Source organism: Molothrus ater, chromosome Z, assembly GCF_012460135.2.
Source record: "Molothrus ater isolate BHLD 08-10-18 breed brown headed cowbird chromosome Z, BPBGC_Mater_1.1, whole genome shotgun sequence".
Classification (NCBI taxonomy): Eukaryota; Metazoa; Chordata; class Aves; order Passeriformes; family Icteridae; genus Molothrus; species Molothrus ater.
This window is the reverse complement of record NC_050511.2, coordinates 31,579,009-31,591,624: the sequence shown is the minus strand read 5'-3', so window position 1 is coordinate 31,591,624 and position 12,616 is coordinate 31,579,009. Positions and strand designations below refer to the sequence as shown.

Genomic DNA, 12,616 nt, shown 5'->3' with positions numbered 1-12,616 from the left:
TTGTTTTGTTTTGTTTTTTGTTTTGTTTGTTTGGTTGGTTGGTTGGTTGGTTTTTTGGGATTTTTCTTTTTGCAGCTGAGGACCTCTGGGGCTTAAAGCTTCCACACTCCCTGAAGCTATTTCTCATGCTGTTTTAGCTATGATTTCAGATAGGATCAAGAGCAGATTTGTGAAATTAAGAAATAGAAAACATAAGCTGGGTCAGGAACTATTTAATTTTCATCTTGGTGTCTGACTGAGAAGTGTGCATAAAATGATTTCCTAGAGTAAAAGTGGCTAAACTCCATTTAACTCTATATTATTAATGATCATTGTATCTTCTCCAGCCTTATATCTACTGGAAAAAAACTCCAGTTTTTTGCTGCCCTTCAAAACATACTATGAGCAAAAAGCCTATAGAAGGAAAGCCAAGTAGCTGCCACTAACAGCCTATATAACTACAAAGAAACACAATTAACTGAGAAGGATGCATGGGTGATTATCAGTTAATGAAGGATGCTTATGTTTTCTAGGTAGGAAAAGGGTGGGTTACTCTCCTAACTGGAATGAAGTGCACTCAGGAAGAGCTGGATATGAACCTTGTGAGATATGTCCACACAGGAACTGTGGGGTCCAAGAAAAAAGACAGCTTCACATTTTACCTCTGGGATGGGTACAACAGATCCCCAGCTGTGGACTTCTACATAAATATCAAGGACTTGGAAAAGGGTAAAGATCCACTAAACTTGATGTTTTACAGTGCCTGTTTCTGAAACCAAGATATTTGAGTATGTGTCTTGATCCTTTCCTTATATAAGCTCTGGCCAGTGTTCCTGCAGATCCTGTAAATTTAACTGCTCGGATTTCACTGTTGGCCAGGTCCTGGGATTTGAAAAGGCTCTGGTGAATACAATGTGTTGTACCTTGCCTCCCAGGACTGCCAGCTGCTTTGCAAATAGAGCTAGACATATCTTTCTGAAACTAGCTTTATGTCTGAGTAAAGCAGCACAGAAAAATGGCAAGAATATAAAAAGTAGGCAAAAGACTGTTCAGAAACAGCTCTCTCTTCCAGGTTATTCTACAGCCTTCCGGTCTCTCTTTTTTTATTTCCTCTCTATTAGAAACATAAAGGTTTACCTGACAATGCTAAGATTGGAAGACGTGTCAAAAGATGCTGTGGTCTCTTCATCCTTGGCCTCAAAAGGGTAATAGTTTTCAGGTTTCAAGAGGATAAAGCCCCAAGCATTGTGGCAATGGCTGATCTCATGGCTGACCCTGCTTTGAGCAGAAGGTTGAACAAAGATATCCTGAAGTCCCTTCCATGCTGAATTTCTCTATAATCTTAAAGTCTTTTAGTTTTTCTACCAGTGATGGCTTTCCTGTGACTAAACAATGCAGAAGAGATCGTCCAGTTCAACATGACTATTTTAGTGTTGTTTTGTCTATTCTGCAGGAGACATTGCTGTTTTTACAAAACTCCTTAGAGTGCCAAAAGGAGATCACAGCTACATTACAACTGATGTCCTCCTTGCATTGGATGGTACTGACAGGCCAGAGGAGCTCCTTTATGTGATAACCTCCCCACCCCAGTATGGACAAATAGAGTATGTCAGCTATCCTGGCATTCCCATTACGAGCTTCAGTCAAATGGATGTAGCACGACAGATTGTCTGCTATGTTCACAAAGCCAAGGCAGTTGTTCGTGAAGATACATTCAGGTAAGGGGTAGTACCCCACCCCCCAAGTTCTTCCCCTTGAATTTTTGAGGTATTTAAAAACCTGCACTACGCAACCCCAAAAAAACCACCCAAAACCCCCCAAAATAATTTATTAAAAGAGCTGGAGGCTCTATGTGAATTCCCAATGTTTATATAGTGCATCTATTTCTACTGCAATAAATATAGTTGGGAATGCTTTGGTAATAAATTAATTTTCTCATTGACTCTGAAAACATAATCAGAGACACATTTACTCAATACCAGCTTCAACATTATTGTAGTACCCGGACATACACAGCTGTTAAGATTTGAGCGAGAGAGAAGGATTGAGGACATACTTGGTGGAATGTTCCTTTGGTTTCTTGCTACAGCTGGATGTGGTAAAGCTGGTCCATTCAGGTATTAAATAAAAGCTTTCTTATCTGTGAGGTTATAATTTATCATATTAATTTGATTATGGCTTTTTGAATCCCTAAGTATTCTGGAATATAATGAAAACCAGTGCACTTAATATATTTTGACACTACCATTGGCATGCTATTTTGACATGGAAATTCATGTAGACTCTTGAAATTTTGAGGTAAATCCATAGGTTTATGGCATAGGCTACCTACAGGCCCAGTTCAGTAGCCTAATGATAGTTATTTTCACCTATTTCTGAAATTTTCCACTTAGAACAGTTTAGATTAGGTGCATTCATTTTGTTCTTAAATGAACCTCTCTTGATTATAAAGTAGAATGATGCAATGAATTATCATCAGATAAAGAGCAGATGTTCTGTGGACAGTTTAGTAAAAAAGGCCAAAAACAGGGAAAAGAAAAAGCTCAAAAATAAAGAAAATGTTTCTAAAAGAAGAATGCTTACTTTTTGCTAATATTGGTGATTTTCTCTGAAAACAGCTTTTGACAGAAGATGGACTTATTGTAAAATTCAAAATTAAGAGATTATTATTTTTCATTTTCATACTAAAAATTAAAGAATTGACTCCTAAGAGCTGAAATTCAGAAAAGACTCCTTTTTACATTCTCCTAGAATAGACTTCTGATCTGAATGACTTTTTCTGTGAGACATGATGAGGTACAAGAACATGTTGTGTCATCCAGTTTGAGAACTTTTTGCAGGCAAGTCAAGCAAGTGGGGCATGGAGACATCAAATAAATTTCCCTATGATATTGGGTGAGGTAGCATTGTCCAGAGTTGACCCAAATGTAATTCTGAAACTTTCCTCAGATTAAACATTTTTAACCATCCCTTCCACTGCATTCAGCGTGGTGGAAATTCTAGTTAGGAGATTTGTCTGATTCATTTGTACTCACTGCAGAAAAAGTGAGCAAATATTCCCTGGTTTTATGTTTCTTAATTCTGAAACATGTTCACCAAAACTAGAATTAGATTGTTCAAGTAAGGTTACAGTAATGCAAGCCCTAGTTTGGGCAGTGTAGTATAGTGGCTTGTGTCAGTATGACTCCCATATCACACTATTAAAAACAGATCAAACAATTCTAGGCAAATTGCAAGTGTGGATAAACCCAATGTTTTCTGTTTAGGCCAATGGCTAAGAAACAAACCAGAAAGTCAGTCTTATTAACGTGAGGTTAGGATGCTTTAATAAATATTGATATTTGATAACTATTTTAATCCCAATAATTAGGTTCCTTGATGTTATCATTTGGAAAATAATTTGGTTTTGTGTACAAATATAAATATTCTGGCAGAATAGTATTATTATTTCAACAAGGAATTAATTATATGGGTAATTGTGGGAGGAAGAGGAATTAACTGACCAGATTTTTACTTCCCACTAAAGTGCTTCCTTCAGACATAAATTTACCTGTATTGTTTGGTGCTGTTGGCTGGAAGAAAGATTTGGCAGTGCTTGTTTGGACAGATGACTTCAAGTGATTAGCAACCTGACATCAGATGCTGGCAGCAGAATGCTAAAAGAACATGCTAATGTCCTCCATTTTGACATGCTGGCTCGATTTTGTAATGAGTTGGCACTATTTATGATTCCATTTTTATCCTTTAAATGCCATGACAGATGGTAGGTCCTGTAGCCAACTCTACTGCCATCAAACTGCAGAAAGCATGAAATGTTGGTAGTTGTGAAATCAAACCATGCAACATGTCCTCCAAACTTTGCCTGAGAATTGTATCCTAAATTTTATCAGAGTGAGAATATTGGCTGCTCTCCATTCCTGAAGAAATTACAAAGCAGAGATAAACTAGAAATAAACAAATAACCAAAATCTCCCAAAGTGCAGAAGGACATCTTGGACACAGGCAGTTTCATCACCTGTGAAACCGAGCAGTGAATGAAATTCATGGTAAATTTCAGTCTGATGTATCCATGCAGAAGCTTTGTTCCTATCTGGCATTCTAAAGAAGGCTGGATGAATATTCAGATTAATTAACTGAATTATCTAAGTCTTTCACTAAATACTGTTTGAGACATCATCCAAACATTTTTTACACCATCAAAAGAACGAAAGAAAATTCACTTCTGCTGCAATGCTCCAGGCGTTTTGAGAGAAGGTTAAGGTTTTGACTGAAGGTGCTTTACCCTTTTTCTCCTAACACAGTATTTATCATCATTATTTTAGTTCTGTATTTGATTTCAGATAGTTTACAAATAGCACGACCCTTTTACCATTGGCACAACAGCATTTGGTAGTGTAGGCAGATGTCTCTGGGTTCTCAGCTGGGAATACCATCCTCAGTAAACATATTTCAGACTGCTACATAGTCCCTGGTCTGCCTATGCTCATTCCCATCTGTTTTATGGCATAGTGCCAGTTTACAAGTGATCAAGCTCTAATCATCCAGTATTGGTGAAGGCAATGAGGAATTTTAGATGGACAGTCTCTGTGACACAGTAAGCTGCTCCATGACCTACTGAAAGTCACTCCCATTCAAGTCACACAGCAATACTCTAGGTGTTGACCCTGTAATTTTGAAAGTACATCTTCAAGGTCTGCAGTCAAGAGACCAAGGGGAAACAGATAACCCACTAAATGTCAGCCACTCCCCATTTCACTTAAGTATGGTAGAAGAGTGTTACATGGAAAGCAGCCAGCTAGACTGGCCCTCATACTTTCTGAAACAACTGTCCCATTCTAGTAGAGACAAATTTCTTTGTACACTAGACTCTGCTCTGACTCAGGCAGAACCAACCTGTGTGAAAAACCACCTTACAAATTTTTTTTCCATGTACTGTGCAGCATAACCACTGAAATTTATGTAGAAAGGTAACTCATACATGCTATAAGTTGATGGGACATGAAGGATCGTGAAACATTTTCAGAGCAATTTTTAGTTTCATTTACCCTCAAAAGTTTTTGTTACAGGCATGAAAATGTTCCATGTAATTATTTTCAGAAGAAAATACATAAATAATGATCTTGCCTGTGAAATCAAAGATGAATTTTAAAGGCTAAAAGATTGGTTTTCTCCTTGTTTTTCTCCAGAACTAAATTTAGTAATAATTTTCTGCACACCATGCTGTCACACGTATGGCAAAAGCCCATACCCAGCTGGTATGCTTTTGTCATGGTTTAACTGCAGCCGGCAACTAAGCACCAGGCAGCTGCTTGCTCCCTCTCCACCTTGTAGCACTGGGGAGACAATTGGAAAGGTGAAAGTGATAAAACTCATGGGTTTAGATACAGACAGTTTAATAGGTAAATTGAAAGCTGTGCACACGAGCAAAGCAAAACAAAGAATTCATTCACTGCTTCCTGTGGGCAGGCAGGTGTTCAGCCATCCCCAGGAAAGCAGAGTTCCATCATGCACAGAGTGACTTGGGAAGACAAACGTCACAATTCCAGATGTCTCCTCCTCCCTCCCTCCCTCTTCTTCCCCCAGCTCTATACACTGAGCATGCCATCAGATTTTCTGAGATATCCTTTGGGTCAGCTGGGGTCAGCTGTCCTGCCTGTGCCCCCTCCCAACTCCTTATGCACTCCCAGCCCAATCACTGGCTGTGCAGTGTAAGAGGCAGAAAAAGCCTTGATGCTGTATGAGCACTGCTCAGGAGTAACCAAATCATCCTTATATTATCAGCACTATTTAACTATATTTAGCACAAATCAAAACCATAGCTCCATACAAATGACTATGAAGAAAATTAACTATACCCCAGTCAAAAACAGCAGAGCTTCCAACAGATTTTCCCTACAGCCTTGGGCATCTTTCTCTTAGTTTTGAAAGGAAAGCTATCTGTAGTGAATAATGAAATCTTTAGTGTATCTAAAGAAACATCACTACTTGACATCACTACTTGAGAGTGAACTACAAGAAATTATGTGGCTATTGATAGAAATTCCCAGCATGGAAGAAGAGCTGTACAGATATGACCATTTGATAAATTTATGCTATGGATATCCATGTTATTAACATTATCCTATCAACTTGTACAGTTCTGCCAAATATCTTAGCATTTCAGTGAAACTTTACCTGACTTCTGTAAAGAAACATAAATCATATTCTGCTGAATAGACAAAAATTTAAAGATTGAGTTAGATTCTAAACAAACCCATGAAGTGAGATAAGGCTGAATCTTTCTCCAGTTTGGTTTTTCAGATAGCTTTGGGGGCATTGGGTAGAAAATATTTGTAACAGTGAACAGAAAGAAACCCAAACTAAACCAAACCTGGCTGGTCATGCGCTTAACATACGTCTTTCTGTAAGCTGTAGGTGCTACTGCCAGGTAACCAAGGGAAGATAAATTTTAAGGATGTGTAAAATATGTACACCAGAAGCTACAATAAGCCCCCCCGGCAGCCTTTCCTTTTAGATCTGTTCCACCTGTATCTCAGCTAGAAGCTGAGATCAGCTCCGCTATGACTGTTGATGTTCAAGGCCTTTCCTCTGGCATCTGCTCAATCCCTGCCAGTGCATTGTAACTCCTATCATATACCTGGCTGCCTGCTTTCATGTTTTTATGTTTTACATCCACTCCACTCAGTGTCTGGGTTTGTGCTCCACCCAGCTCTTCTACTTTTGCAGTATCAACATAGGCAAGTCCTGTAGTAAAGGTCTGCATTATCATTTCATTTCAGTACATGCTGAATCAAGAACAGATGCTGAAGACTGCCTTGCCTCTCTTTGCCAGATTCATCATCAGCAATGGACTGAGGACTAAGCATGGGACATTCAAGATTGCCTTGGAGGCAGCTGACCAGGCTTTGCCCACTCTATCTAGGAACATGGGGTTACGATTAACTGAAGGAGCTATGGCACTTCTTACTCCTGATGTACTACAGCTTTCAGATCCAGATACTGCAAAAGAAAACCTTACCTTCCTCTTGGCTCAGCTCCCCCAGTATGGTCATCTCTATTATAATGGGACTGTGCTACTGCAGTGCAATTTCACACAGCAAGATGTGGACAACAAGGATGTTGCATACAAGCACCGAGGTGGGAATTCCCAGACTGACAGATTTACATTTGTTGCCTCGGATAGGACTAACCAAGGCTTCATCGTGAATGGGAGGGTGCAGAGCGAGCCGGTGACATTCACCATTCAGGCAAGTGTGACCACAGACCTACTTAAGAGAGATAAATAATATGATAAAGCCAAGAATGTAGCAGTTTTGATGACAGCTGGTACTTGCTGCAGTCTCTGATTTAACTGTGCAGCTTGTATATTTGCTTCCTGTGTTCCACAAATAATTAACCTGGGGAACTAGCTACTTCCCAAAATGCACAAAGATAAGCAAGTAAATACTTAATACTTGCATGCTAAAATTTTTACATAGGAATCTCCACTATGGGAAGGATAGAAATTTCTGCTGCTCTGCTTTCCCACTTGGTGCCTGATCTTGTGATTTGCACATATGGGGGTGTGAGTATGATTGCTGATCTTCATGTCACAGGAATCCTGAATTACGGCCACTTTGCTTCCCCACCTAGATATCCTGTCCTCTCTGATCTGTCCTCTCTGTGTAAGATGCTCTGATTCTTCTTTCTTTGCTAGAATATTTCTGTTCACTTCCCATTTCCTGTGTTTTCAAGTCCTTCATACTTTTGTCATAGGCTCAGATTTGTTTGCTGTGATTTTTTGTATCTATCTATTTATGTGGCATGGTTCAGTACACAAAGTATATCTGGTTGCACTGCATGGCAGAATTCTATGTTTCAAAACCCTGATGCTAATGAAGAGACTGTTAATATTTCCTGATGACAAAGTTTCAAGTTATACAACCAGTGAGGAATACTATTTCAGCAGAGGGTGATATATGGGAACAGAAACAACCATTGTGGACTGCTAGAAGGTTCACCAGAATTTGTGAAAGATGGAATTGTTATAATTAAAAAGAGGTGACAAACTTTTGTTGCAGTTATCTTTTGCTGTGAAGAAAATTGCATAAAAAATGACTATGGAGAATGTGGGACATCAGAGCAGAGGCATATGGAATTTGTTTCACTCCCCAGAGTGTACTATACCCTGCTACATGTGGCAAGTGATGGGTAATCTGGACCTGGAAACTTTTCATGTGAAGTACAATTTGACTAGAACTCAGGGGTCTGCAGGAGACTGTGAGCCAAAGTGGCTATTGCCACCCTGATCTGGCTACTGCTCTTTTAGCAAAAGCAGGACAGAGAATATCCTGATGTTATAAAATGAATGTCTAACTTTGATTTAGGTGGATCATTTGGACAAAATGGCACCAAAAATTACTCATCTCCATTGTTTTTCTGATGTGGAACTGCTGAAGAATGGCAATTATGGGATCTATATTACTGCCAGGTCCCTGAGGGCATCTGACCCCAATACAGAAGATGACAAAATAATTTTTAAGATTTTGCGAGGTCCTCATTATGGCTACCTGGAAAATATAACAACAGGTGATTTCTTTTATAATCTCTATTTTGGGCCATACCAGACCAGACTTCAAACCCTACCCTGTTAATGTTTGCTTGATAGAATCAAAATTTCTTAGCAAACTTTGGGCAAAGTTTGACTGCAATAACAAAACTTTTACAATGAAACCTGAGTCTTAAGTTTGTTACGAATCCTCAAAGAGGTTCAGATAATTTTTAATAGCTGTTGAGAAACCTTTTTATTTCTATCAAGAAAAAAATAGATTAATATTGAACTTGGCCTTTTGATAAACAGGTTACACATAAAGAAATTGGCAGGGGCTTATAATGAACAGATATTGCTGTTTAGCTGTAAACCTGCATTTCTCAAAGTTCAGATTCTCAACTAAAAGAAAAGTTGAAAAGAGTCTATATAATCTACATGGTTCTTATTTGCAGGCTTTTGGTTCACGTGCATACAACTTGTCTTTCCTAGGTGGATTCATTCAGGAAGGATTTAGCCAAAAGGATTTAAACAGCAAAATCATACTTTATGTCATCAACAAATCACGAGAAGTGAATTCAGACAACTTGGAGTTTCAAGTGACAGATGCCAGTGGAAACTCTGCAGCACCCCAAAGGTAGCTCCACTCCTTGGTGACATGGGCTGTGCTGCACAGTGCTTGCCACTCCTTGGGGTAAATGAACAGGTGCTGGGCTTGAAGCCATGAAGACATGGACATAGCTACAAGTCAACCTGCCATTGCTTTTGTAAGAGTAGATATTTCTTCCCCTCAAGAAGGTGAAGCCTTCTTGAAGCCTTCTTGAAGCTCCACAAGGGTTGAGCTGCAGGTTAGACTGTGTCACAGTTCTCAAGGGCATTCAGGGCTTCACCAAGAAACATAATGCATTTAGTGGTGTTGGGCATTTGGATATCTGAGATGCTGCATGCTGAAGGATGGGACTACAGCTTCATGAACATGGTCCTGCAGCTGCAGGTCACTCTTGCCCTTAGCTGAAGGCAGTGCATTTTTCACAAGCTTGAGATTACAGTGGACGAGATGCTCTCAAATGACAAAGCTATGAGTGACATATTTCTGCAAAAGAAAACTGAAAGAAGGTGGAGAGCACACAGCACTTTTGTCATCCACTGCATGTACTAGGCATACCATCCAATATCTCCTTGTGACATAGCATAAGCCTCATGTAGAGAAATTAGAATATCATCTGAACTGGGCTTTGATGATAAAAGCCAGAAGTGCAAGTAGCTCTCCAGTAGAGGCAATGCTTCTTTTTATTCCTGAAAATAGGGCTAAGTGTTCAACCAACTTATTTAATCAGAAAAAAAAAAAAAAAAAAAAACCAAAAAACCCAATATGCTTTTTCTGGCCTAAAACGGCCACTCACAAACCAGGACTCATGGTGAAGCAAGAGAAGCAGAGAGCTGTACCCAGGGGCAGAGCACTTCCCTGCACACTGGAGAGAAGACAGGGACTGAGCTGAGCTGGAGGCAGCATTTAGGCAGTTATGTGCTGTGCCAAAAGATGTCCCCATACACAAACACATCTGAGCATGGACAGCCCAGCTGCTCTGTGCTGGCTTGCAGATGAAAAATCACAATTATGTGATGCCACTTCACGGAAAATGCAACTCCTTTTAAATGAATGACAGTGCATAGCACAGCTTTAGGAGAAGAGCAAAGAAAAAACTCTTTTGCAGAAAATAGGTGTTTCAGTGAAGTTATCTGCTAGTAGACCAAAGGGGAAGTTTAGTGAAAAAATAGCATTTTAATATTGGATTTAAAAGCTTGTGAGGTATTTTTTCAATTTAAAGTAGTTATCAACTAATGATAACTGTTTCAAAATGCACAATTTATTGTTCATGTCCCAGCTTTTATTTGAATGCTGCTGGACTACATCTGGCACATCCATTCTCTTTAGCAAAAATAAAGCAAATCAGCTTCCAAATGGGTTTCCCACAAAATCAGCATCAGATGGTAGAGGAGGACAGGAGAGAACTTCCACTGGTGATAGAGCTAGTCAGCTGTGAAAGGACTAGAATTTTGTATTAGTAAAGTACAAATTGTAAATAGCTCAGCTTATTTTCCTTCTTTGGAATCTCATTCATCCTTCTCTGACTCTTACTAATTTTTATTACAGCTCTAAAAAAGGAAAGATCTTTATTTCTGATCCGGTGCAGCACACAGTCTTCTGAGGTTCAGACACTGCCCCCATCCTCCATAAAAAAATCTAAAATTCAGTGCATAAGACACCTGGAATCAGATAGGGTAAATGTTGAAGAGTGAAGTGTGCCGAGTACTAAAGTAAGGGAAGAAGAGAAGTCCCTTGCACAGAGGCAGAAAAGTCCTAGAAAAGTCCTCCTCTGTGTGCTACAGGAGGAGAGATAGAGGATACATGAAGGCAGATGGGTGGAAAGGAGGATATTGCTGAGGAAAGACTGGGGAGTGAGAGTATAATAAAACCGCAAGGATAAAGGCAGCCAGGATAAACAGTGATAACTTGTCTAGGCCTATTGTTGTAATGGACAAACTGCCCTTCTCAAAGTTACTGCAGAATCCCTCTGGCTGTAAAACAAGGCTCAAATGTGGCTTAGGGTACATCAGGACTAGTCTGGAAGATTTATTACTGCCTCTTCCTAATCAGTTAAATCACACAAATATGTTGATTTGGAGACAAAGACTCAGTATGTGTATTGGCTAAATCAGCAGTCGGGAGAGAAGGCTCCTCACACAGCCCTTGAGCAGCAGGGGCTGAGGGCGGCTGGCCGGGTGGCTTTGCTCTAAACACACATTCCTTTCTTTCCCACAGATTGGAGCTACGGTGGTCTCGAATTGAAATGCTACAGACTGAATATGAGGTGTGTGAAAACACAGGAGTAGTGTCTCTGAAAATCACCAGGGCAGGACACCTGGGGGAGTCTGCCTTTATAACTGTGAAGGTAAAGCCAAAAGCCAACAACCTAACTTAATAATAATAAGTACAGCCTGTTATTTTATTCCTCAGATATAAATATAATTCCCTAATCATCAAAGAGGCCATGTGATTCAATCCATACTTACTGGGACATTGTCCCTGCTACTATAGATGGCTGAAACACTTATGACAAAATTTCTTGAGTTTTAAGTAGAAATGTTAATTAACCAAACCTGGAATATCTTGGAGCAGCGTTTCAGTTTTGATGAAAAAACAGAGCAGGCAGTTTCCTCTGGCACTGTGCTCAGAAGCTTGGTTTCCAGGATCCACCACTTTAAAATCCAGGTTTTGGGCAATCTAGGGCCCTTGGGGCTTTTGTTTTGCCTTCTCAGGCTTGAGGAGCCCAGGATGTATAGGTACTGCAACTACACAGCCGTGGCAGCCTTCTCCATTTCACCCCCTACTGCCCACAGCCAAGGGAAATTCCCCTGTACCTTCAATGACTGCCTCTGTCTTATGTCAAAAAGACTAGACTGAAAGCTGCATGCTATAATTTTGTAAAGCAGGTTTTGTGCAACTTGCCTTCACAAATTATATCTTTCCTCATAAAAAGGAAATTCCAGTATTTTATCAGCTCCCCTTGCTAGAGAAATACCATTTTTCCCCCTCAGAGCTTCTCAGGATTATACCCCTAATACAAAACATAATTTTGTTTTTCTTCTACTGAAATGAGTGGGAATTTTGCTAATGATGCCCTCAGGGAACATCTCATCCTACCCTTCACAGACTTTGGTGATTCTACTCCAGCAGTCACTTGCAGAAACAGACCAGTGAAACTGATTCCAGCATCAAGAGCTGGAAACATCCACAGTACGGAAACCGGTGTCCTCTGGTGCCTCCTGTGAAATTTCAGGGAGTTGCTGGAATCCCTATATTTACATATGTAGGGTTCACATCTATCCTAATGAGTCTTTGGGAGTGACAGAAAGCTCTGTGCGAAAAAGCTTATTTCAAGATATCACAAAGAGCCAAATAGGAAAACATGGCCAAGATGTTGCTGCTCTTCTGAGATGACAGGATGTGCTTTTTCAGGAACCAGGTATGGCAGGGTCCCCAGGCATGGTGAACAGCAGTGTTACCTGGTGTTTCAAATAGCAATCTCAGAGGGGAATTAGCAAAAC

At 39.9% G+C, this 12,616-nt stretch overlaps 1 protein-coding gene across 1 annotated transcript in view; it reads left to right on the top strand.

Moving 5' to 3' along the window:
• Positions 1-12,616, top strand: part of FREM1 (FRAS1 related extracellular matrix 1) — a 56,490-nt gene that overhangs the window by 29,993 nt on the left and 13,881 nt on the right. The window contains exons 22-27 of the mRNA XM_036403470.1: positions 513-708; positions 1,433-1,697; positions 6,812-7,226; positions 8,346-8,547; positions 8,999-9,143; positions 11,331-11,460. Coding sequence (XP_036259363.1) covers positions 513-708; positions 1,433-1,697; positions 6,812-7,226; positions 8,346-8,547; positions 8,999-9,143; positions 11,331-11,460 — 1,353 coding nt within the window. The remainder of the gene's footprint in view (positions 1-512; positions 709-1,432; positions 1,698-6,811; positions 7,227-8,345; positions 8,548-8,998; positions 9,144-11,330; positions 11,461-12,616) is intronic.